Raw genomic sequence first — 22,227 nt, forward strand, 5'->3', positions numbered from 1 at the left:
TTGTCTAATTTAATGATCTTTAGAACAGACAAAAGTATGTTCTCTTGTCTAATTGTTCTTTCTATATTTATTATATAAAAAATAAAAATTTATTTAAATTGTTTTAAATAATTAAAAATGTTAGTGAACGACAATTATCTACCTTTAACCGTAACTGCAAAAGGAGCCAAAAGCGCAACGGTCACACCGAGGGAAGGAAAAAAAGAAAGGGAAAAAAGAGAGCCAAAAAGGAACAAGAGCCGAAAGATATCCTCCAAGAAACAGATAGTATATTCCCATTTTCTTCTACAACGAATATTCTCTAAACAACAAAAAAGAGACAATTCTCCGTCTTCTTTCTTCTTTATTATCTCTATAATAATATCAGTTTGGTCAGATTACAGAGAAAGAAGAAAAGGGTAATCGTGATCTTGATCAGGGTGAGCGCGGGGAGCATGAAGTTTTGGAAGAGTTTAAGCATATTGATCGAAGAAGCGTTGCCTGATTGGAGGGATAAGTTTTTGTCCTACAAGGATTTGAAGAAGCAGTTGAAGTTGATATACCCGAAAGATGGGAGCGAGAAGCAGGTTAGTAAACGGCCCAGGTTGGATTCGGCGGAGGGTGGGGATGGTGGGTCTAAGGAGGAGAGCGAGGTCCCTAAGGAGGTGATGGATTTCGTTTTGTTGTTGGAAGATGAGATTGAGAAGTTTAATGCTTTTTTCATTGAAAAAGAAGAGGATTATGTTATCAAGTGGAGGGTAATTTCTTTTCTTTCCTTATTTTTTTTATTTATATGCAAAAGTGTTTGTTTTTTTGGATTGAATTTGGTGTTTCGGAAATTTTCGTGAGTTATTATGGGATTAGATTGTTGGTAAAGAAAAGGGTTTGCCTTGTTTGATTCTTATGTTGTTTAAAGAGGATCATCTTGAAACTTTGTGGTGAATTTATTGATGGGTTTGTTGAAGTTTTGTAGTTAATGAAGTAAAAAATGAATCTTTTCCCCCTTTTTTGTGCTAGTGTTTTCTTTATTGCGAAAATTCAGAAAGCTTTATTTATGGAATTCTCTGCTGAACTGCCTCCTTCATGGTGATGCCAATATGCCCTTCAAAAAAGTTGGCAGTTTTCTTAATGCCAGAAGAAAATGGGGGTGTAAGACAAATATGTTTTTGGTTCCTTTGGAATGTTGCTTTTGAGTCTTTAACCGATTAAGATTCCCTCACACTCTGGAGTTCATTGATGTTTGAGTCTCTGAGGTCCACATCATTTCTGCCTTTTGCCTTTTGGGAAATGTGGATGTTTTTGTTTTTTCTATAATTTTTGTTCTTCTGCTCACATGATTGATGGTAAAGGTATCCATCCCCTTCTGTTGAAAGTTTTGAACTATCTTCTTTGTGTTTTTTCTCCATGTTTTTTTGCATTGCTTTTTGTGCAACGTGTTTATTGCTCTGAATTGTATGTATTTTCCTTGTGACTTGTATGCAGGAACTGCAAGATAGAGCAGCGAAGGCCAAAGTATCAAAGGGGGAGTTAATGAAAGTGGGGAGGGAGATAGTAGATTTTCATGGAGAGATGGTTTTGTTGGAGAATTACAGTGCACTTAACTATACAGGTACTAATGTACTTTTCACGGTTTTATGTATGCCCATTTTATTAGTGACTGACTGAAATAAGCACGGCCAAAAGCCCAAAACTAATTCATGTTCTGATCTCAGTGATACTTTTATGTTTTTCACAAATTTTGAGAATGTTATTTGTGGCATTGTTAAAGTTTTGTCAGCAATTAGCAGTTTTTGTGCGATGCTAATATTAGCTATGCAGATGTAAAAATAGACAGACTTGATGGCTTATATGGTCTAATAGAAAGATATGATGTCCTTGTAGCTAGGTCGATTTAGTTGCTGTCTCTTGTGTTCAGTTCATTTCTCTATTGGGTGACTTGATCTCTTAAGTGTTCATATGAACAGAGTACTCGAATTGGAAAGTGGAAAATTTTGTTTAAAAGAACTTTGCACGAAGTTCATTCAATAAAACTTGAATGCTTATGTCTTATCTTGACCTTTTCAAAAAGATTTGGAATATATTAATAATCATACTACTCATCTTTTCTAGTTCCTTAACAATACATATTTAACAAACAGGAGGAGAGAGGTTGATACAGCAAAGTTGTTAGTAGACTGCGTTCTTCTGGGTTGTGTGAATATAAATACTTGGCGCCAAGTGGATGATTTGAACTTTTAACTGAGTCCTTACATCATGTTTACAGATTTGAAAACTAGAAAGTTTTTAACCTATATGTTGTGCACAGGACTAGTGAAGATAATAAAGAAATATGACAAGCGAAGTGGTGCTCTTGTTCGCTTGCCCTTCATTCGAAAGGTCTTGCAACAACCATTCTACAGGACTGATGTTCTTAACCAGCTTGTGAAGGAGTGTGAGATGGTGCTTGATCATCTTTTCTCCATGAATGAACCATCAGCCTCGCCTGAAGCAACTGACGAGAAAGTAACCAGTGAGAAAGAATGTGAATCCAAAACTTCTACCAGAAGTACTGAAAGGCTGCTCAAAGTTCCAAAAGAACTTGCGGAAATTAAGAATATGAAGAGCATGTATATGAAGCTTACTTTGTCAGCACTACATGTTTTGAAAGAGATCCGGAGTGGAAGCTCAACTGTGAGCATGTTCTCATTGCCACCTTTGCAAAATCATGCATTAGAGGAATGGAAGAAAATTCCTGTGTTAGAACAGGCAGCCAAATAGGTTTCTCACCTTGTTGCTATGAGGGGTCCGACTTGGAACAACTTCTCCCTCTTTCGCTTTCCCTCATCATTTTCATTTTCCTTTGTTTTCATTCTTGTGTTTTACACGTATACTTCTGCTAGAAACTGACCACGCTTTTGTATCCTATATCCAATTCTCATTGGAACTTGTTTGACTTTTTTCTGTAGATAATTTTAAAGACGGTGAACATCTGGTTTTGATCTTTCATGTATAGTGATCATATTTTAGTGTGAAACATGTTTGGTTGCAGTTACACCTTTAAATTACTAAAGTTCCTCATTTATCTGTTCTTTGCACGAAACCATCAGTTCTTGTTAGGGTCCTTTGCCGCCATGCAGCGGGTTGCTTGGCTAAGCAGTGGTATTCTGTTTCACTCTGTGCAAATTGTATGATTTCATCAGAGAGGTGTTCAGATGCTGGGTGTTCTTTAAATTTTTGCCTTAACCTTTCTGATCTCTGCGTCATCATCTGTAGGTGTTGTTAATGGAGGCGATACCAACATGTTTTGCTTCCTACATCAATATAGGTTTCATTGTCAGGATCATCAATGTATTGTTAGGCGAAGACATCAATCAAGTAATGTTTTGTAAGAAATTTAACTAACGCATGTACAGCGCCTGTAGCTCAGTGGATAGAGCGTCTGTTTCCTAAGCAGAAAGTCGTAGGTTCGACCCCTACCTGGCGCGGTGTTAAAGCTTTTTGAACCACAACTTACAACTTTCTCACTCTCCCTACCTAAGCTCAAAGGTAGGTACCCCATAAATTTTATCTCCTTGATTTTTTTTACCCCATGAATTCCATCTTCTTGAGTTTTTTACTTCTAATTCCTCTGGGAACAAACTCTTAATTGTAAAGGATCCAAAGCATCCAATGCACTTTACATGAATGACCCAGCAATAATAAATCCATTTTCAACTTAGGTATAGAAGTTTGCTGTGAGCCTGTGACTTTGATGCATACACATGAACCTTTAAAACCCCAATCAAGCTCTTCAAAGTTTCAAGGACTAAATCTTTCTGCACCAAAAATGTCTATAATAGCGGAAGCACCCGGTTACTTTCAGGTCTTTTCAGATGGTTGTGTGAAACGCTTTGCACCTGAAATAGCTCCTGCCTCTCAAGAATCATCTGGTGGATACAAGTCTAAGGATGTGATCCTCGACCCGTCAAAACCGATAACTGGGAGGATTTTCCTTCCTGATATCCCAGGGTCCTGCACCTCGCTTCCAGTTCTTGTTTATTTTCATGGCGGTGGGTTTTGCATTGGCTCAACCACTTGGCTTGGCTACCATCATTTCCTTGGAGATTTCTCTGCTGCGTCACAATCCATTGTACTTTCTATCGACTACCGTCTGGCACCAGAACACCGTCTCCCTATAGCTTATGATGATTGTTACAGCTCCCTGGAATGGCTATGTAGCCAAGTTACTAGTGAACCATGGTTCAAGCTAGCTGATCTTTCCCGTGTATTTCTCTCTGGAGACAGTGCTGGAGGGAACATTGTGCATCAGGTTGCCATCAGAGCTATGAGGAACAAAGCTTTACATGTTAAGATTAAAGGGTTATTGATGATACATCCTTATTTTGGCAGTGAAGAAAGGACTGACAGAGAGAGGGCCGATGGTGCAGCTGGCGATGTGGCAATGAATGATATGTTTTGGAGACTGAGCATACCTGATTGGTCAAACCGTGATTATTTCGGATGTAACTTTGAGAAGCAAGTGGTGTCTGAAGCTGAATGGAGAGAGTTCCCCGTGGTGGTGGTTTATGTGGCTGGCTTGGATTTCTTGAAGGAAAGGGGAGTAATGTACGCTGAGTTTTTGCAGAGGAAAGGAGTGAAAAAGCTGAAACTTGTGGAAGCAGAGCGGGAGTCTCATGTCTTTCATGTGTTCTATCCTGAATCTGAGGCAACTCGTTTGCTCCAGCGACAGATGAGCGAGTTCATGAAGGACAATTAACTTCCTGGCAGATTAATGCTGCTAGCTTCCGAATAAACCAGAAGAACTGAAGCATATTTATAGAATGGTAATGCTCATAACCTGTTATTAAACTTGTCTACCTCAAAGTTTAAATGGGCATGAGAAGGGTTGAGCAAACATCAAATTCTGCAAAGATTAACCTGAGTCAATTTAATGTTTGGTGGTTCATATACAGGCAGCCCCCATTGCATGACTTCCTAAGTATATATACATATTAAATCATCTTGCTCTAAACCTCTGAAGGCAGTCTAGGCTCTAGGGCCACCGCTGACTTCTGAATTTGGAATTCAGTTCCAAACTTCAGCACAATCAAGGCAATCCTATTCATCATCGGTGCTCATAAAACCCCCAATGAAGCCAGCACCATTGCAGTTTCCACACAACATCTGCTTTTTGCCCCTACCAAAAGAACAATAGACTAGCAAGTTTATTCAAGGATGTGAAAAGCTCGATAGTGAGAAAAATGAAAGACCCCTTATGTTTTTTTCCTTTACACTTCTCTCATTCTTGGTTCAAATTAAGATGGAGAGTTCAGCCCGATGCGACTGTTTATAACAGAGGATGGAAAAATATACCCACAAAGCCAGCAGGAGTCACCGGCTTTAAATTGTCCATTGAAGAAATCAACAGAGTTCACTCCACTGCCTTGGCATTGAGAGCACAGAACTGCGCCTGGATTTAACAGGAAAACACATTGTCACTACACTGCCCTGATGCAAGGATTGCTCACATAATTATCTGTTCTGTACCATTGCTTTTTTGCAGAAAAATTTTGGGAAGGCTTGATTGATCATACTCAGAACTAACCAATCAAACTAAGTAAGTAACTATTAGAAGAGATACCATCAAATCTGGTTAAAAGGAAAGGGAATATAGACAGTTATCAGAATCTGAACAGTGCCTAAACTTTAAATGTCAGTTAGCTTACCATTTCCATCGCAATCAGCACAGATCACACTATTCGGTTTGGTGTTTCGGTTCCTTGGGGTAGCCTATTAGCAACCGAAAAGCAGTCAGATGCATGTAGATCCATGCAACAGAAACCGAATCAAATGTCAGCATTAAAACTTTATGCAGAGGTGGTAAAGCTCTGACCTTGGCTTTAACGGGGAGAAATTTGGCGATGGAGCTGTCTTGAAACGCACCATGGTTAGAAAAAGCCTTGTGATTGTAAGTCGCAGCATGGGATATTGTCCCTGCATGAGTAAACATCAGTCAGGAATCGTGGCCGCTGTGTTGCATAGAAGATGAGAGAGAGAGGGAGGAAGAGAGAAATACGTGGCTTTTGAGTGGATATGAAGGCAAGTGAATGCGCTGCCGAGCATGAAGCAGAGGCCATTTGGGGAGAGAGATTAGAGTTCTGTTCTGACGAGCATTGGCCACTTCCTTTGCGCTGCAAAAATGGTTGGCAATCAAGGGCAAACCGGATTAGATATTTAGATTGTAAACGTCCAAAGTCAAGTTTTCCTTCAAGCCAGCCCACCATTGTTTGGGCTTGCTAATTGGGATGGGCTTTTATGGGCTGCTTTCATTACTTTCCATGTATTATTAATAAAAAAGATAAATTACCCTCACTCTTAATTTTTAGTTATAATTTCATATAACTTCGTTAGTTTTCAAAATAGATAATTTACTCTAAAAGAACTTTTTTACTATACATAAGTCCAGTAATTAGTTCACTGTTAATATTTTCATTAGTTTGATAACATGACAATATTAAAAAAATAATTTTACTTTTCATTAATTTTAAAAATTATCATATTATATAAATTATAATTTTTTTATTTTTAATATTTTTTATTAAAAAACCCTCTTCGATTGTTCCACAAGGAGCATAGATCTAGTGCTCCTTGGAGAGCACTGAACTTGGTGGTCTCGGGAGTATCAAATTTGGTGCTTAATGAGAAATCTAGTTGGATCTGAGTCAAATTCCGCTATGGGTGCCCAATTATGGTACGAAACATTACCTACCGAACTAAAAAAAAGTTAAAAAAAGAGGACACTTTAGATATTTTAATTTAAATGTTATCGTCGTTTTGGGACGAAGTATCTATTTTATAAATTAGTAAATTTATGTGTAATTATATTTAAAAATGAAAAGTAATAAAGTATTTTACCCTAATAAAAAATAACAAAATATCATTTTAAAATAGGATAAATTCCATTTTTAACTTCGTGAATATCTTTTTTCTCGATTAACATCTTGTAAATAATTTATGTTTTTATAAAAAAATTAAGTAGTTAACTTTATATGGTAAAATTAAAAAAATTCTATAAATGGTATCAAATAAGTTAATTTTAAATAAACAATATTTTGATGATTTTATTAAATTAGATAAAATTAATAACTTAAACTTTTATAGCAACAAAGTTTATTCATAATGTGCTAACTGATAAAAAAAAATATCTATAATGTGTTAATTGTGAAAACAATAAAATTACAAAGTGTCGATATAGGCATAGTTTACTCTTTAAACTACGTAAATAGAAGAAAATTTTTCCTTTTTTTAAATAATTAAATTTACATTTATCTAAAAAAAACATATAAACCAGCTACAAAATTATGAATGGCAAGTAGTTACAAAATAAAATAAAAGATAAATATTAGGAGAAATTTTCAATTACAATATATATATTTCAAGCTTTTTTTTAATTAATTGAATTTTTAATATTTATTGGCCATTTGACGCCTATTTTTGGACTTATTTTTAATATTTTTAATATTTACTCACGTAAAATGGCAAAAAAAAGAGAAAAACAATTTGGGCCGGAATTGGGCTGGGGTCAGGCCCTGGCGTCATGTCTCATTCCACACAGCCAGCAGGGGTCCAGCTGCAGAGCAGCGGAAAATGGTAATTAATGAGAAGAAGCAAGGGGTTTTTGGGAAATAAGCAAAAATTTCCTCTGTTTATAAGGATCACTCGTCAAAGTCGGAAACCCTATCTCTCTCTCTCTTCGAAACTCTGCACTCTCAAATCTAATTTTTAAGTTTTTAAGAGCTAACCTGTTTCCTTTGCAGACTCTCTCCAAACCCTAACCCTAGAATTCCCTTTCCCCTTCCCCTCCTCCCCCACAATTTCTACCTCTTTCGATTACTTTCTCAGGTAAATCTCCTAAATCTATCTCTGTTTGAAACCCTAATTGTGTTTAGTTACAGTTGGATGTTGCTTTTTTTGCTAAAACCCTAACGTTTGTTATTTGATTGGGATTTGTAGAAAAATGGGAGAAACAAGGGACAACGATGCCTACGAGGAAGAGCTTCTCGACTACGAGGAAGAAGAAGAGAAAGCCCCCGACTCTGTCACTGCTAAAGTCAATGGCGAGTCCGCGAAGAAGTGAGTTTTAGGTTTCTTTTTTGTTTGAAATGATGTTATTTTACTTTTGTGTATGATGGTAAATAATGCTTGGGGAAAGATATTCGTTCTAATTTTGTCATTTCTTTGTCTTTGTAGGGGCTATGTTGGAATTCACAGTTCAGGATTCAGAGACTTCCTTTTGAAGCCAGAGCTTCTTCGGGCCATTGTCGACTCTGGATTTGAGCACCCTTCCGAAGGCAAATTTCTGGCTCTCCTTCCCTTTTTTATATTTGTGAACCTATATATACAGTTCTAATCTTGAAAGTCAAAATTTTAAATTGAACTTCATAGATGGCTGGTTCTTTAGCAGTTCATTATGTTATCATTTGCCATTCTTGGGAGTTTGTATGGAGAATGTTTGGTTTTGATAATGTACCCTCCTCTTTTTTGTATGTTCAATGCGAATCTTTTGTTTGGTCTAAAATTTTGTTTGATGCATTGGCTTTGCAGGTAATATACCACTATCATACTATTGATTTGGAGCAGTATTATGGTTTGGTTAAAGTTTCAATTAAAAGGATCACGGAGGTTAATATTTTACTTACCACGGGTTCCTTGGATGCAATTTTCTTTGGTTCTTCATCAGTGCAACATGAATGCATTCCCCAAGCTATATTGGGCATGGATGTCATTTGCCAAGCTAAATCAGGCATGGGGAAGACTGCAGTTTTTGTTCTATCATCATTACAGCAAATTGAACCAAGCCCAGGACAAGTTATTGCGCTTGTTTTATGCCATACGAGGGAGTTGGCTTACCAGGTAAGAACAAATTCTGCATCTTTTCTCAGAAGCTTTCTGGTCATAAATTTCCCTTTGCATTCTTGAAGTTATATGATAGATGTCATCTCATTTTATTCGCCCCCATAACTTGTAGATTTGTCATGAGTTCGAGAGGTTCAGCACTTACCTTCCTGATATCAAGGTTGCTGTCTTTTATGGTGGTGTCAACATCAAAGTTCACAAAGATCTACTGAAAAATGAATGCCCCCACATTGTTGTTGGTACACCTGGAAGGATATTGGCTTTGGCGAGAGACAAGGACCTTTCTTTGAAGAATGTGAGGCATTTCATTCTTGATGAATGTGACAAGATGCTTGAATCACTTGGTATGGTTTTCTTAACCTGAAGCTGGACAAGTATATAAGTTTTTTAATTGTTTGTTTACTTCTGCTATTCCAACTGGTATTGATTCTTCTACTTATCTTCTGCAGACATGAGGAGAGATGTGCAGGAGATTTTCAAGATGACCCCTCATGATAAGCAAGTTATGATGTTTTCTGCCACACTCAGCAAAGAAATTCGCCCGGTTTGCAAGAAATTTATGCAAGATGTAATGTTCCATGGCCAATACTGCTTGAATTTAGAAGTATCTTTTTAATTAATGCCCAGCTTTCTCCCAAGAGTTTTGTAAAATTTTACATCTGATGGGTCCATCACCGTATACTTGCCATTGGTGTTGCTTGGACGCAGTGGCTTCAGCTAGTCATTTATGGGTTATGCAGATTGAATGGGGAAGGTTAGTGGTGAATTGATAGGCTAGCAGTGTTAGGTTTTGAAGTAGTTGATCTGTGTCAACTGATTCTTTCTTAGGCTTAATTTTTTGTTTTTTTTTATTTTTTTTATTTAGGCTATGGGTATGGGCTTGGAGTGGGGGGAATAAGAAGGGTTGGGTGTTTCCTTGTTTGGGGTGCGATGTCTGTCATGTAATAGAATCTGTGTGTTTGAGGGGGCATAGCACTTGCTTGCTGTGACTAAATAACGAATCTGCAAGGAAGCAAGGCAGATGGACCAGGATCTCAATTCAAGGATGTGCATCCATAATTCATTTCGTACTGGATTCCCTTTGCTTCAGGAAGCTCCCTAATATGATTTACTGTGACATTTGTTCCTTTCAGCCAATGGAAATTTATGTTGATGACGAGGCCAAGTTGACCCTTCATGGTCTTGTGCAGGTATGTTCTAAGAAGCCAGCTAACCCTCCCCTCGTTTTTTCTTCCTTTTTAGAAGATTATTTGAGATCTATTTCACCAAAATGATCCCAATGACAGCACTACATCAAACTGAGTGAGCTGGAGAAAAACCGCAAGTTGAATGACCTCCTTGATGCATTGGACTTCAACCAAGTTGTTATCTTTGTCAAAAGTGTGAACCGAGCAGCTGAGTTGAACAAGTTACTTGTGGAGTGTAATTTTCCCTCTATATGTATTCACTCTGGCATGTCCCAGGAAGAAAGGTTTGTACCTGTCATGCATCATTCATTCTTCTTACCCTATCCTTTTTATTCCTTTGAAAGACTTTTGGTTTACATAGATTATTGTAAAAGAATGGAAGGACCTGTATTTTTTTCAAGGATCCCTATCAAGGTTTTTAAGGCAGTGTTTTTGTCATGTTGTCTTAATGCACCAAGAATGGTAGTTGGGTGGGTTGTTTAATTTTGCTACTGTAGATACTGTGGTTTATGCAGTCAGAACCATGGAATACTGTACTATGATTTGGTCAAGTTGGGTTATGCAACATGGTCATGTTTTGTCATATTTACTCTTGTAAAGAGTGATGTAAAACACATGGGAAAGATTCATAGAAAATATTGCCCCTTTTTACTTGATTATTGGTTTTTGAGTTTACTAAGTAGTAATAATATGTTTCCTGTGATCTCAGATTTACGTCTCTTATTTTAGGGTTTGGCTTGTGTGTTTTATGTCGACTTTATGAGAAACTCTTTCCTTGCTATTTTTTGGTAGTTCGGGTTCCTTTTTTTGGTTTAGTAGCTTTCCTTGGTAAAATATGATAATATGATTTGGCTTTTTTCAATTAGCTTTGGTGCATAAAATAAGTACCCAACCTTACCCTTTGTTTTAATGGTATTTGACGCTTTGTAGGTTGACTCGCTACAAGGGTTTCAAGGAGGGGCATAAAAGGATTCTTGTGGCCACTGATTTAGTTGGTAGGGGAATAGACATTGAACGTGTTAATATCGTCATCAACTATGACATGCCAGATTCTGCTGATACATACCTGCACAGGGTAGGTTTTGTTTCCACTGCCTTATCAAACTAGTCTTGCTTCTGTCCTATGCATATAAACTATCTGACTGATTTTGTTTCTTTGGTTTATTGGCAGGTTGGTAGAGCTGGTAGGTTTGGCACCAAGGGTCTTGCAATTACATTTGTGTCATCTGCTTCAGATTCTGATGTGCTCAATCAGGTTTGTATATAGATCTTTGGAACATTGTTTTTTTTTTTTCCCATGATATGATCCTCTAATCAAGTTTGTCCAATCCATTGCAGGTCCAGGAGAGGTTTGAGGTAGATATAAAGGAGCTTCCTGAGCAGATTGATACATCTACATACAGTATGTTTATTCTTAAGTTTTTCATCTGCTTTTGATATAACTTTAGTAGAACATTATATTCTTGTGAATAATTGGCCAGAGTTGCAAAAGTATTATTGGGGATGAGATAGTTGTTTTCTCCTCCATCCTGCTTCCTTATAATTCTTTTTTCTTTTGTTAGATGTGTGGTCTGAACCTTCAATTTGTGCCTTTCTTAAATTCTTATGATTGATATGTGGATAACCAAGTTTCCTAATGCTTAAAAATGTTGTTATATGTAGTGCCATCATAATGGAGGTTCAGTCAGCAATAGCAGAGGTCTGGAGCCCCAAATGATGAAGCAATATGTGTGATTGGTGGAGGCCATGTGTATTTGTTTTAGACTAATGTGGGAATATGCTTAAATCAGTTTGGAGGGGGAGCAGATGCACTACCATGTGGTTTTGGACTGCTTCTTATGAGTATTTTAGGCATTTAAAGAACTCTCAAGTGGGATTTAGCTAATATCATCATCAGTAGGGAAATTTTCCCACTTAGGACAATTTTTTTTTTCACTATTTGATAGAGTTGCATGTTATATTATCTGTTATTAATTCGGAGCATAACCTCTTAAATCCGGTTTTTTGGTATATTTGAGTTGCGATTTAGGGTGGAATTAGTTTTGTGGCTGTTAATCTTGCTTATTCATCATGGTAATTGTGTAGTAACTTTGTGTCTTATTATTAATTACTTTAGTGAAGTCTTTGGTAAATCCTATCGGGATTATCAATTTATCTAATGTTAACGTTGCAGGTGCAAGGAGAGCTCGTTTAGCTAATGGGGGTTTGCTTGTGAGTAAAGGAAAGTGATTTTATTACCTTATAAACGGTGAGGTCACATGGTTCGTGTCTTAAGCTGCCAAGTATCTGCCCAAAAACTTGTTTGCAAGGGAAACGGGTTGTTATGGTTAAATTTATCTATTGAATTTGAATAACTTTCTAGGAAAGTCGACTGATGAATGACCGATTTAATTAATTTAATCGATTAGTTACTTGTGTCCCTTTTATTAATGAATGAATTTATTATTCACTCATATATTGTTCATTACTGAACGACCGATTTAATCAATTGATTACATTCACTTGTGCACACTTGTGTCCTGTTGATTAATGGATGAACTTATTATTTACTCATATTTTGTCGATTAATGAATAAACGATTTAATCAATTTAATTGATTATTCATGTGTGCATCTTCGGTTAAATGAATGGATGACCGATGTAATCAATTTAACTGAGTATTCACTCGTTCGTACTTACGGGCCCGTACAGGGCTTGCGTTGAAGAGAACAACAGGGGCTTGAGTTGAAGAAAAAACCATTAATGGTAAGATGGAAGGAAAGAGAGACGAGTTTAAACCAACCAACCAAAGAAGAAGATTAGAGAGAAGCTTACTGGTGGCGTTGGGAACCCAGGTGCAGATGGAAGGAGAGAGATGGAGAACAATAGACGGGAAAGTGCATGAAGGAGACAGAGGGAGGAGAGGGTGGTGGGTGAAGGGTAAAAATATATTTTACTGTTTGAGAGTTGTCAATTTCCCCTGAGCTTGGAGGTCCACACAGCTTAAATTTGCCCACAAAATATACCAAAGCATCATCTTGACACTTAAAACCATTAATTGGTTTCTCATGTGTATTGCCATACAACTTGGCACCTTAACAAAAACACATAATTTCCCTTCTGAACTTGTCAAATGAAACAAGTTAGTCGGTTTGAGATTCCTTTTTTAATTCCATATCAATAATTGATAAATTGTATATAGTTTTTACATGAACAAGTACAACTAGTGTTTGAATCCTTCATCCATGCAAGCAATGAACAACTATTGAAGTCCATTTTAGGTATAACTTATTTAATTCTAGACTCACCCTTTTTAGTTATTTCACCCTTTTTATGGCCTAAATACCAAAGATATAAATGTTTTTGCCTAATTAATAACCAAAAGGATGTCTTTTCTAGTAATGGTAATTAATCACCATTTAATAATTTTGTTCATATATGCTAAACACTACACAAGTTTTATGACATGGTCAAACCTTTTGTGTATATATATAGTAGATGCAAGGTCACCAGGGTATATCACAGTCTCAAAGCAAAAGTCTTGTTCATTCTTCTTGGATGATCCTTGGTTTCCCATAGAGATAATGGTGACAACTTCTCTCAATGAGAAACAGTATTATTTCTCTTTGGCTTTTGATAGACAAGTAGTTCAGCATGTATAATGAGTTCATTCTCTTGAAATTGTAGGGAGTGCTCATCATTTTGCTCATCCTTTGCATTGGTTCATCTAATTTGGGCATTGGACATGGTCAACATACTCTCAATGTTCTCAAGTTTGGTGCTGTTGGAGATGGCAAGACAGATGATTCCCATGTAAATCTTTGTCCACCATCTTTTGACCTCCTTTTTGGTGTTTTGTTTGACTCTGTGTATTTGTGTTTTCTTTATAGGCATTTTTGAAAGCATGGCAATCTTTATGTGGAGCAAGGGGAAGAACATCAACCCTTGTAATACCAGCATCAAAAACCTTTCTAGTATCTCACGTGCAATTCCTTGGTCCTTGCAGTTCAAGCAGCGTACTTGTTCAGGTAAAAACCTTGTACTTTTCAGAGATTTGCACTCGATGCGAGAGGTATTGTTCATTTTGATTCGAAAATCTTATAATTTTGTTCACAAAAACGCTTATCAAGTATAAATTTAAACGATATAATACAAATTTTCAACATCAAATTGAGTACATTTCTATCAAGCCAAACACGTTATATATTAAGATTTAAAAAGTGACTCTTATATCACGCACTTTATATAACACTTAGTTCTTACACTTTCGATTGGTGATTGCTATAACACTAACTATAGAAACCCTCATCCAACTAACAAGGTATTATTACATTTTAATCTAAAAAATTTCACGATTTTTTAATTTTCTTAACAAAAAAAAATCTCACATTTTATTTTCATAAAAGATGCTTTATAAATGTAAGACATGACATGTACTCATGAAATGAGTTCCATAAATATGTAAAGCAACAGATATAATACCAAACTAAGAATCCAAGTTATCTAATTAATGGTTATTCTTTAATTAGAATACATATAAATTTTGTTAACTTAATTATGATATATTTAATTTATACAACTCACATACTATATATTAGACATCCCATTACTTCATCTATGCAAAATTTTTTTGAGTTAACAGGTGCTTATAATTTTAAGCATGGGTTAAAAATAATTGAATTACTATGTGAAAAAGTTTGTACATTTAATATACTATTTTCATTAAATACAAGAGGATACTATGCAATAATTAATTACAAGTTTCTTGATTTACATATCACTTTCATCAATATCACTAAATATTTATTAATATTTTCCTTTTTTTTACGACAAAATCTTAAATTTTGACATGTTTTCGTATTTGTAATGTCACGATAAAAAAATATTATTATTAATTAATCCTTTTATAAGGACTGGTTCATGAAGCTGCTACTAATTTTTTCGACCATGGCCATAGCTATTAGCTACCATGTTAATTGGAATACGTTGCACAATCATATGGACCAGATAACATTCTATTTCGCCAGGTTCTGGGGAAAATTGTTGCCCCCGAAGCTAATGCATGGAGCGGATGTAATTATGATTGCTGGCTATGCTTCATGGGAGTGCATGGTCTTGTCATTGATGGTTCAGGACAAATTGATGGCAATGGCGAAACTTGGTGGAACAAGGTTAATCCATTCATTACACAGTCTTGCATTATATTTTATATAGTAAACTTTTGATTTGACTGACGAGATTACCATTCCATTTTCAGCCTCCGAGTTGCAGAAGACCCACGGTGATTGCCTTCTTTTGACGAAAGAGGTATGCAGACAAAATGGATTCAAGTTAACAGTTAACAAGTTTCCTTGCTGATGTTTTCAGGCTCTACACTTCCACGTCTGTCATAACCTTAAACTGAGTGGACTGACGCACCTGGATAGCCCGAACAATCACATCACTATACACAGTTGTAATGGGGTATCTATATCAAATCTTCGCATAACTGCACCTGCCGATAGTCCTAACACCGATGGAATTGATATTGCGGGATCTACCCAAGTTCAAATATCTGGCTCTTTCATAGGAACTGGTATGTTGGGTCTTGATCCTAGCCCTTTCTCTTTTAAGTGTTAATAACTATAGCTGGTATTATCTGCAATGAACTAATTTGCGTGCCCTCTCTGAAATTGATCAAAGGGGATGACTGCATTGCTATAAAGGGTGGCTGTTCTAACATCAATATTACTAAAGTTACATGCGGACCAGGTCACGGAATCAGGTTTCTCAGATTCTTTTTTTTTTTTTTTTTATATTTTTAGTTTTTGAAGAAAGAGAAAGATCTTACGTGTGACCTGCAAAATATTTGTAGCATTGGAAGTCTAGGACAAGGAGGAACTCATGAGCAAGTGGAGCATGTGCATGTGAGAGATTGTACTTTCAATGGGACTCAGAATGGAGCAAGAATCAAGACAATACCGGTAAACGTATTGGCATGTTTGCCAAAAGAAACAAAATTTCATGTGTAATTGATCAACCTTTTGAAAAGATCACTTTCATTGAACACCTTTTGGTTTTTGACAGGGAGGATCAGGGTTTGCAAGGCAGATTTCTTTTGAACAGATTACACTAATAGCATCTGGAAATCCGATCTATATAGACCAATATTATTGCAATGGCAAAGCTAACCGTTGCCCAGATGTGGTATAGTATATAACTTGTTGTTTAGAGCAATACCTTTTGCTAAGCTGATTCAAATCAAAACTGATGGATGTTTTCCCCATGGCATAGGGAAAAGCAACAGCTGTTAGTGGTGTTGCGTACATAGGATTTCATGGAACTTCTGCAAATGATGAAGCGATTAATTTGGATTGTAGTAATCGAGGCTGTACCGGCATCACCATAGAGAATGTAAACATTACCTCTTCTGTGCAAGGACAGCCGCTTCAAGCCATTTGCAATAATGCACATGGAAGAGCTATCTCAACTGTACCTGTCGTCTCCTGCCTGTTACCTTGATACAATATTTATGTATAGGCAAGTTGGTTCTCCTTTTTGATAACAGAAGAAATCTTTATCATTGATTTGAGAAGCCTATGGCAAGAATGTCTCAGCTGTTAAAAGGCTTTGAAGTAGTGAAAGTTGGTCATCATGGTTCTTTTTACATTTCTATTTAAGTAATTGCCTGAGAGTTACTTAAATTAAAAAAAAAAAAGCTTGAGAATTACCCTTTATGGCTTTTTTTATGCTATGAACTGCATTTAAGTTTACTGTAATGTTGATGTCTATCCCTCATACAGAGAAAAACAAAGCAGTTCCTTCCAAGAATAGATTAAAGTTAAAAATGTTTAATGGATGTTCATTTTAGTGGCCTTAAAAAATTCCTGATTCTCTACAAGGAACAATGAAATGAAGAACATAAAAGAGATATGAGAAACAGCACAAGTCAAAATTCAGGTTTGAAGCTGTTAATGTGAGATTCTGGTCCTAAGCCTGGACAATTTTGAAAGGTAGTCTAAAGATAAAGTAAACAAAGAGTTTACTGCTTGTCATGACTGGGATAAACTTTTCATGCATTCTTAAAACTTCTTTCAGCATACATGATACTCATCTCACGTTGGATATCAATGTGATTATTAACATCTATAAAACATTCTAAATTAATCATTACGAATAACTCGAGCTTATGTCCTAAAATTATTGGGCCAGTAGTGCTTGGACCAGGATTCTCTCAGCATTTATATTGTCTTAGTTGTTGTCATTAATTAAAGAACTCAAACTTTGTCATTCTTTGGCTGTAATGAAAAGTTGTGGGGTAGGGAGAATAGTACAAGTTAAAAGTACTCTACTTTTGAGACTGTACTGCTCAAGAGACAATTAGACTGCATTCAGAAACAGGAAAAAAATCCCCCCACATGCAACTAAGAAAAGCCTGCAATTCCAGTTTTTTTTTTTTTTGCCCTTGCCCTGGAAACCCCTGGTCTTATTTATAGGGAAAACAAAGAACTTGAAATGAATAAGTAATTAGAATGCCCTCCCATATATTTTTTGAGTTAAAAGTACTCTGAAATAAGCCCGAGTACTGAATAAGAATCTTGTTCATTGCTTGTATTAAAATCCTGATGCTGTGTTCATCACTATTTTCTGTCTAAGCCACATAATTGTCCAACAAGTTTTTAAGATAAGCATGCTTATTGCACTGAAAGGCTATGCAGGGCGTGTTGTTGTAAAGAATGAGGCTAAAGGTTATTAATTCTTATTTAATGTCAGGTTCATATGTCCAGCTTTGAGCATTTATGACATTCAAAGAACATGCTGTGGAAGAACAAAATACAAGGGAAGTCTGTAATAGTGCCAACAATGCATGCTGCCACTTGCCAATGGTCTTACTGCCAAATTTTAACAGCGGAGGCCACAAGTAGAAGGGATCCTAGTTCTCGAGCCACTTCAAGGAAATTGAAGTAGAGCAATCGCTAGGAAACCAGTGTGACCCAACTTGCCATATTCAGAAATTCTTGCACTATATAATGTGGTATTATGTCCAAATCTTTTCAAGTTTTCTCTGTGATCTCCATTCTTTTCCCACACACAGCACACGGAATCATATGTCATTATGGCGTCAATCACTCTGGAGGAGCTCCACACTTATCATGCCATCGATCGGGAGATATTCTCTCGGCTGGTGATAACTCTTATGAGGGATCCAGCTGAATCTCTATTAGTTATGGCCCTATGGCTATGGCTAGAAGAGAAGGGCTATCCCAACATAATAGCGAAAATGGTGAAGCTGTCGGATCCTCTGCTGGAAGCACTAGCCGGTGAAGCAGTTTCATGTTTGAATTGTCTAGGATCCGGCAATCCTACCATTCCACCTAACGGTGTTTTTCCTCTTACTGCAAGAATTATGGAGAAAGATATTTCATTTCAAATGTTCCATCAAAACAAATTTAGTACCATCAGTGGGATAAAAAACTTTCTAAACACTGTTTGTTCTCGAATTTTTACCGACATCTTGCAACGTGTGATGGGGAGCACGTCACAGGTAATCTCTAATCAGCCTCTTGTCATCCCTGGTTTTCCTCACTCATTATTTGGCAGGGTCACCATAGTTCCAAGAGCCATGGACCATGGTTTTCCTGTAGGAGGTTTATGGGGATGGCACCCATGTAACAATGTTTCGGAGGATGACAGGACCTTGTTTCTGACCTTCTCACGGGGTTTCCCTGTGTCAGAAGATGAAGTAAGGGAACTCTTCACAAAAATATGTGGTGACTGTGTCGATAGTGTACATATGCAGGAAAATGTCCCCTGTAATGAACAACCCTTGTTTGCTAGAATGGTTCTACATTCTGTCACAAACGTTGATCAAATTTTGAATAGGAGACGCATAGCTAAGTTCCGCATCAATGGTAAACATATATGGGCTCGGAAGTATGAACGTAGGGAGTAGATCATCCGAAGAAAGCCTGATGTCAGAATTTATAGCTCTGTCATGTATGTAACAACCATTTGCTTAGGAAAAATTACAACCTCAGTCATAGTTACAGCTTCCATCTATGCACCAATCCATAAATATCAGATCAAATATGTATTACTTTATGTGACTTCAAACTAGTATATTTTAATCAATGTTGTTTTATCCTAAAAAATACATGTTGATTTGATCCCTACTCTTATAGCTGTTGCAGTATCAATCAAAGTACAGATCTTCCTGCTATATTTTGTTCTTACCATAGGTCTCTCGACCCATTGACTCTTTGATTATATCCTGCAATATTTGCCTCCATTGAATGCCATTCTTTTGTAGTCTTGGTTTTAGTTTCAATTCCCTTGACTACATTTTTAATTATCACAGTATTTCCGTCTGTCTTTGTTTCATTTTTTTGACCTGGACACTTTTTTCTGATAGAGAGGAAGTCTTTGGTGGGTGGTTCTTGTTTGAATGGCCTTTTGGTTTTTTGTAGTTTTATGATTAGAACTAAGCTAAAAAGACAAGCACTTGCATTTCTTGTTCATGAGTCAAAGCTGGACCCAGTTTCCATATGCGAACAGAAGAATGAATTTTGATTGCCTGATTGTAAGAAACTTCTTTGATAATTTCCCTTTCCTGAATGAAAAAACAAAAACGTTAGGAACAACATAAAAGTCAATTCCTGGTCAACTTTTCTACCTTCTATAAATGTTCATTGGAATGGAATGTAGCCATTTGTTTCATATTGTATTCTCGTTTGCAGCCATGTTCATGCTGCTGTTCCTCTATACCTTCCTAGACCAAGCTTCTTTAACCTCTGTCATTGAGCCTCTTACTTTCTCTTTCCCCTCCTTCCATCCTAGCAGTTGCACCAACGGCGGCCTAATCTGCATGGGCTCGGTGACTGGAGGCAACGGATACCTAAGCCTGACACCAGAGCCAAATAGCAATTCATCTGTCTCAGGTTCTGTACTAGAGCAAGTTGGTCGGGTTCTATTCCACCATCCTGTGCTCGCCTGGCCAGCCTCCATCTCTACCACCTTCACCGTCAGGATTTCTCCCTTCCCAAATTCTAATGTCTCTGGAGATGGAATGGCTTTCATTATTGCACAAGATAACAGTAGTTCTCCACCTTCTAGCGTCGGATCATATCTTGGCATCATGGATCCATCAACTCAAGGTAGGCAAAAACTCTTCTAAAACGTTAACAAATCTTTCCTTTGTATGTTTTGCTGTAATTTTCGATCAGAACATCTCATGAATTTTGCTCCTATGGTGCCAAAAATACAGGTGGCCTAGTCCAGCAGTTAGCTGTGGAGCTGGATACTTACAAAAATGAATGGGATCCAGATGAAAACCATATTGGCATTGATACAATAAGCATAATTACCCCAGTTGCAGCTAAAAGTCTCAACAGTACTGGCATTGATCTTAAAAGTGGAAGAGAAATTAAGGTCAAAATCGATTACCACGGTTGGAAAAAGAAGCTTGAAGTATCTATGGCATACTCTGGGGACAAGCTAGTGAGCGTACTTAACCAATCTATTGAGATGGCAGACGTGGTTCCAAGCTCTGTCTTCATCGGCTTCACAGCCGCAACTGGCAAAGTCCCAGAGAGCCATCAGGTCCTTGATTGGACTTTCACAACAATTCCTTTGCCATATCTCAACAGTCATGTCTCCAAAGACGAAAAGATTAAAAATGTTTTGCTGATTGTTATTCCTATCATCATGGGACTGGTGATTGTGGCAATATGCTTTCTTCCCTAATTTCAAAAGGTTCTAAGGAAGAAAAAGGAGACAGTCAAGAAGAAAGTAGATATAGAAATTCGATCAAGGACTGCAGCAAACGTACCTAAAATGTTTACCCGCAAGCTGCTTGCCAAGGCTACTCGTAACTTCAGCAAGGAGAATCTGTTGGGTACTGGCGGGTTTGGAAGTGTTTACAAAGGCACCTTACAGAATCCCCCTACAACTGTAGCTGTCAAAAAGATTTCAGCAACCTCGAAACAAGGTCTGCTCTTACTTACAATGCGTTGCTTGGCAAGGATAATTCAGAATCATAAAATATTCAACTAGTTTCAACCCGTTTGCCTTCTAGTTTTCCTGGTTTCTTTTCTTATTTCATTGGTTGTCAAATTTATTCCTAATTCAGGCTGCATTTTACAAACAAATCATTGCGAAGTTTTCATCTCCTCTTAACATGCTCAAACAGCTTTCCTTGCTTTACTCAAACAGGTGAAAAGGAGTACTTCGCAGAAATCTGTACCATAGGGCGCCTAAGGCACAAAAACATAGTGCAGCTCCAAGGGTGGTGCCACGAAGGTGAACATCTCCTCTTAGTCTACGAATATATGCCCAATGGTAGCCTTGACCGCTACATTGGCAAGCGCTCTCTTAATTGGGAGACTAGATTCAAGATTTTAACAGGGTTGGCATCAGCATTACTTTATCTCCATGAAGACAGTGGTAACCCTGTAGTCCACCGAGATGTCAAACCCAACAATGTTATGTTGGACGAGGATTTTAATGCTCATCTAGGTGATTTTGGGCTAGCAAGATTGCTCCAAAACGATGCCTCAGTGACAACCATGTTAGCTGGAACCCCAGGATACTTGGCCCCAGAAGTAGGCTTCACAGGAAAGTCAACACCAGAATCTGATGTTTACAGCTTCGGCATGGTAGTAATCGAAGTCGTTTGCGGGAGAAGATCAAAGGGTATCATGGAAGAAAACAGCTTAGTGGATTATGTGTGGAATTCATATGGACAAAATGAACTGCTACAGTGTGTGGACCGACGTCTGGAAGGACAATTTGATGAAGAACAGGTGAAAAGAACATTAACAGCTGGTCTTGCATGCCTGCACCCTGACTCTACACAACGGCCTAAGATTAGAAAAGTTGTCCAAATTTTCTTGAACTCTGATGAACCACTAATGGACTTGCCAGAATCACGCCCCAGTGCAGTTTATGTATCAGTTTCTTCCTCTACTTCCACCACCACAACTAATATTGGGTCCAAGAGTGGCCCGGAGTTGCTTTCAGCCGAGTCATCACCAGAATCTCATCAGACAGATGAGATAGTTCTCCAATTCGACCACTGATCATACATGCACAAGTTTCTATAGAACTATTCATTTTTTTGTACCCAAAATTTACCAGAGTGAAATCAAAAGTACAGAAAAAAGGGGAAATAATTGTTGCCAACATTACTGTTTTTCTTTACTTCAGTTGATTCGAGTGTATCTATCCTTCT

The 22,227-nt window shown here is 37.2% G+C and overlaps 6 protein-coding genes, 1 non-coding gene and 1 pseudogene across 7 annotated transcripts; 7 read left to right on the plus strand and 1 right to left on the minus strand.

Annotated features, from left to right (window-relative positions):
* LOC18587802 (SPX domain-containing protein 2) lies at positions 237-2,994 on the plus strand. Its single transcript, XM_007011811.2, has 3 exons — positions 237-737; positions 1,462-1,588; positions 2,285-2,994. The coding sequence occupies exons 1-3, from the start codon at positions 435-437 to the stop codon at positions 2,734-2,736; spliced, it is 882 nt and encodes a 293-aa protein (XP_007011873.2). The 5' UTR covers positions 237-434; the 3' UTR covers positions 2,737-2,994.
* LOC18587803 (probable carboxylesterase 17) lies at positions 3,093-4,757 on the plus strand. Its single transcript, XM_007011812.2, has one exon. The coding sequence runs from the start codon at positions 3,710-3,712 to the stop codon at positions 4,712-4,714; it is 1,005 nt and encodes a 334-aa protein (XP_007011874.2). The 5' UTR covers positions 3,093-3,709; the 3' UTR covers positions 4,715-4,757.
* On the plus strand, positions 3,371-3,443 carry TRNAR-CCU. Its single transcript has one exon. It is a non-coding gene; the product is annotated as a tRNA-Arg (tRNA).
* LOC18587804 lies at positions 4,844-6,149 on the minus strand. Its single transcript, XM_007011813.2, has 5 exons — positions 6,014-6,149; positions 5,831-5,931; positions 5,664-5,727; positions 5,311-5,407; positions 4,844-5,134 (listed from the first exon to the last, which is right to left on the minus strand). The coding sequence occupies exons 1-5, from the start codon at positions 6,072-6,074 to the stop codon at positions 5,056-5,058; spliced, it is 402 nt and encodes a 133-aa protein (XP_007011875.1). The 5' UTR covers positions 6,075-6,149; the 3' UTR covers positions 4,844-5,055.
* Positions 7,680-12,160, plus strand: LOC18587805 (DEAD-box ATP-dependent RNA helicase 56). Its single transcript, XM_007011817.2, has 12 exons — positions 7,680-7,839; positions 7,951-8,070; positions 8,188-8,288; positions 8,678-8,850; positions 8,966-9,197; positions 9,303-9,421; positions 9,987-10,043; positions 10,140-10,324; positions 10,971-11,115; positions 11,212-11,295; positions 11,379-11,442; positions 11,703-12,160. The coding sequence occupies exons 2-12, from the start codon at positions 7,955-7,957 to the stop codon at positions 11,711-11,713; spliced, it is 1,287 nt and encodes a 428-aa protein (XP_007011879.1). The 5' UTR covers positions 7,680-7,839; positions 7,951-7,954; the 3' UTR covers positions 11,714-12,160.
* Positions 13,604-16,641, plus strand: LOC18587806 (probable polygalacturonase At3g15720). The gene is made up of 9 exons (XM_018126764.1): positions 13,604-13,663; positions 13,707-13,832; positions 13,910-14,047; positions 15,047-15,190; positions 15,387-15,594; positions 15,702-15,783; positions 15,874-15,982; positions 16,086-16,205; positions 16,293-16,641. The coding sequence occupies exons 1-9, from the start codon at positions 13,604-13,606 to the stop codon at positions 16,518-16,520; spliced, it is 1,215 nt and encodes a 404-aa protein (XP_017982253.1). The 3' UTR covers positions 16,521-16,641.
* On the plus strand, positions 18,115-18,960 carry LOC18587807. Its single transcript, XM_007011820.2, has one exon. It carries the CDS (start codon positions 18,115-18,117, stop codon positions 18,949-18,951), a length of 837 nt encoding a protein of 278 aa, XP_007011882.1. The 3' UTR covers positions 18,952-18,960.
* LOC18587808 lies at positions 19,738-22,093 on the plus strand (annotated as a pseudogene).

This window comes from Theobroma cacao, chromosome 9 (assembly GCF_000208745.1).
Source record: "Theobroma cacao cultivar B97-61/B2 chromosome 9, Criollo_cocoa_genome_V2, whole genome shotgun sequence".
Lineage (NCBI taxonomy): Eukaryota > Viridiplantae > Streptophyta > Magnoliopsida > Malvales > Malvaceae > Theobroma > Theobroma cacao.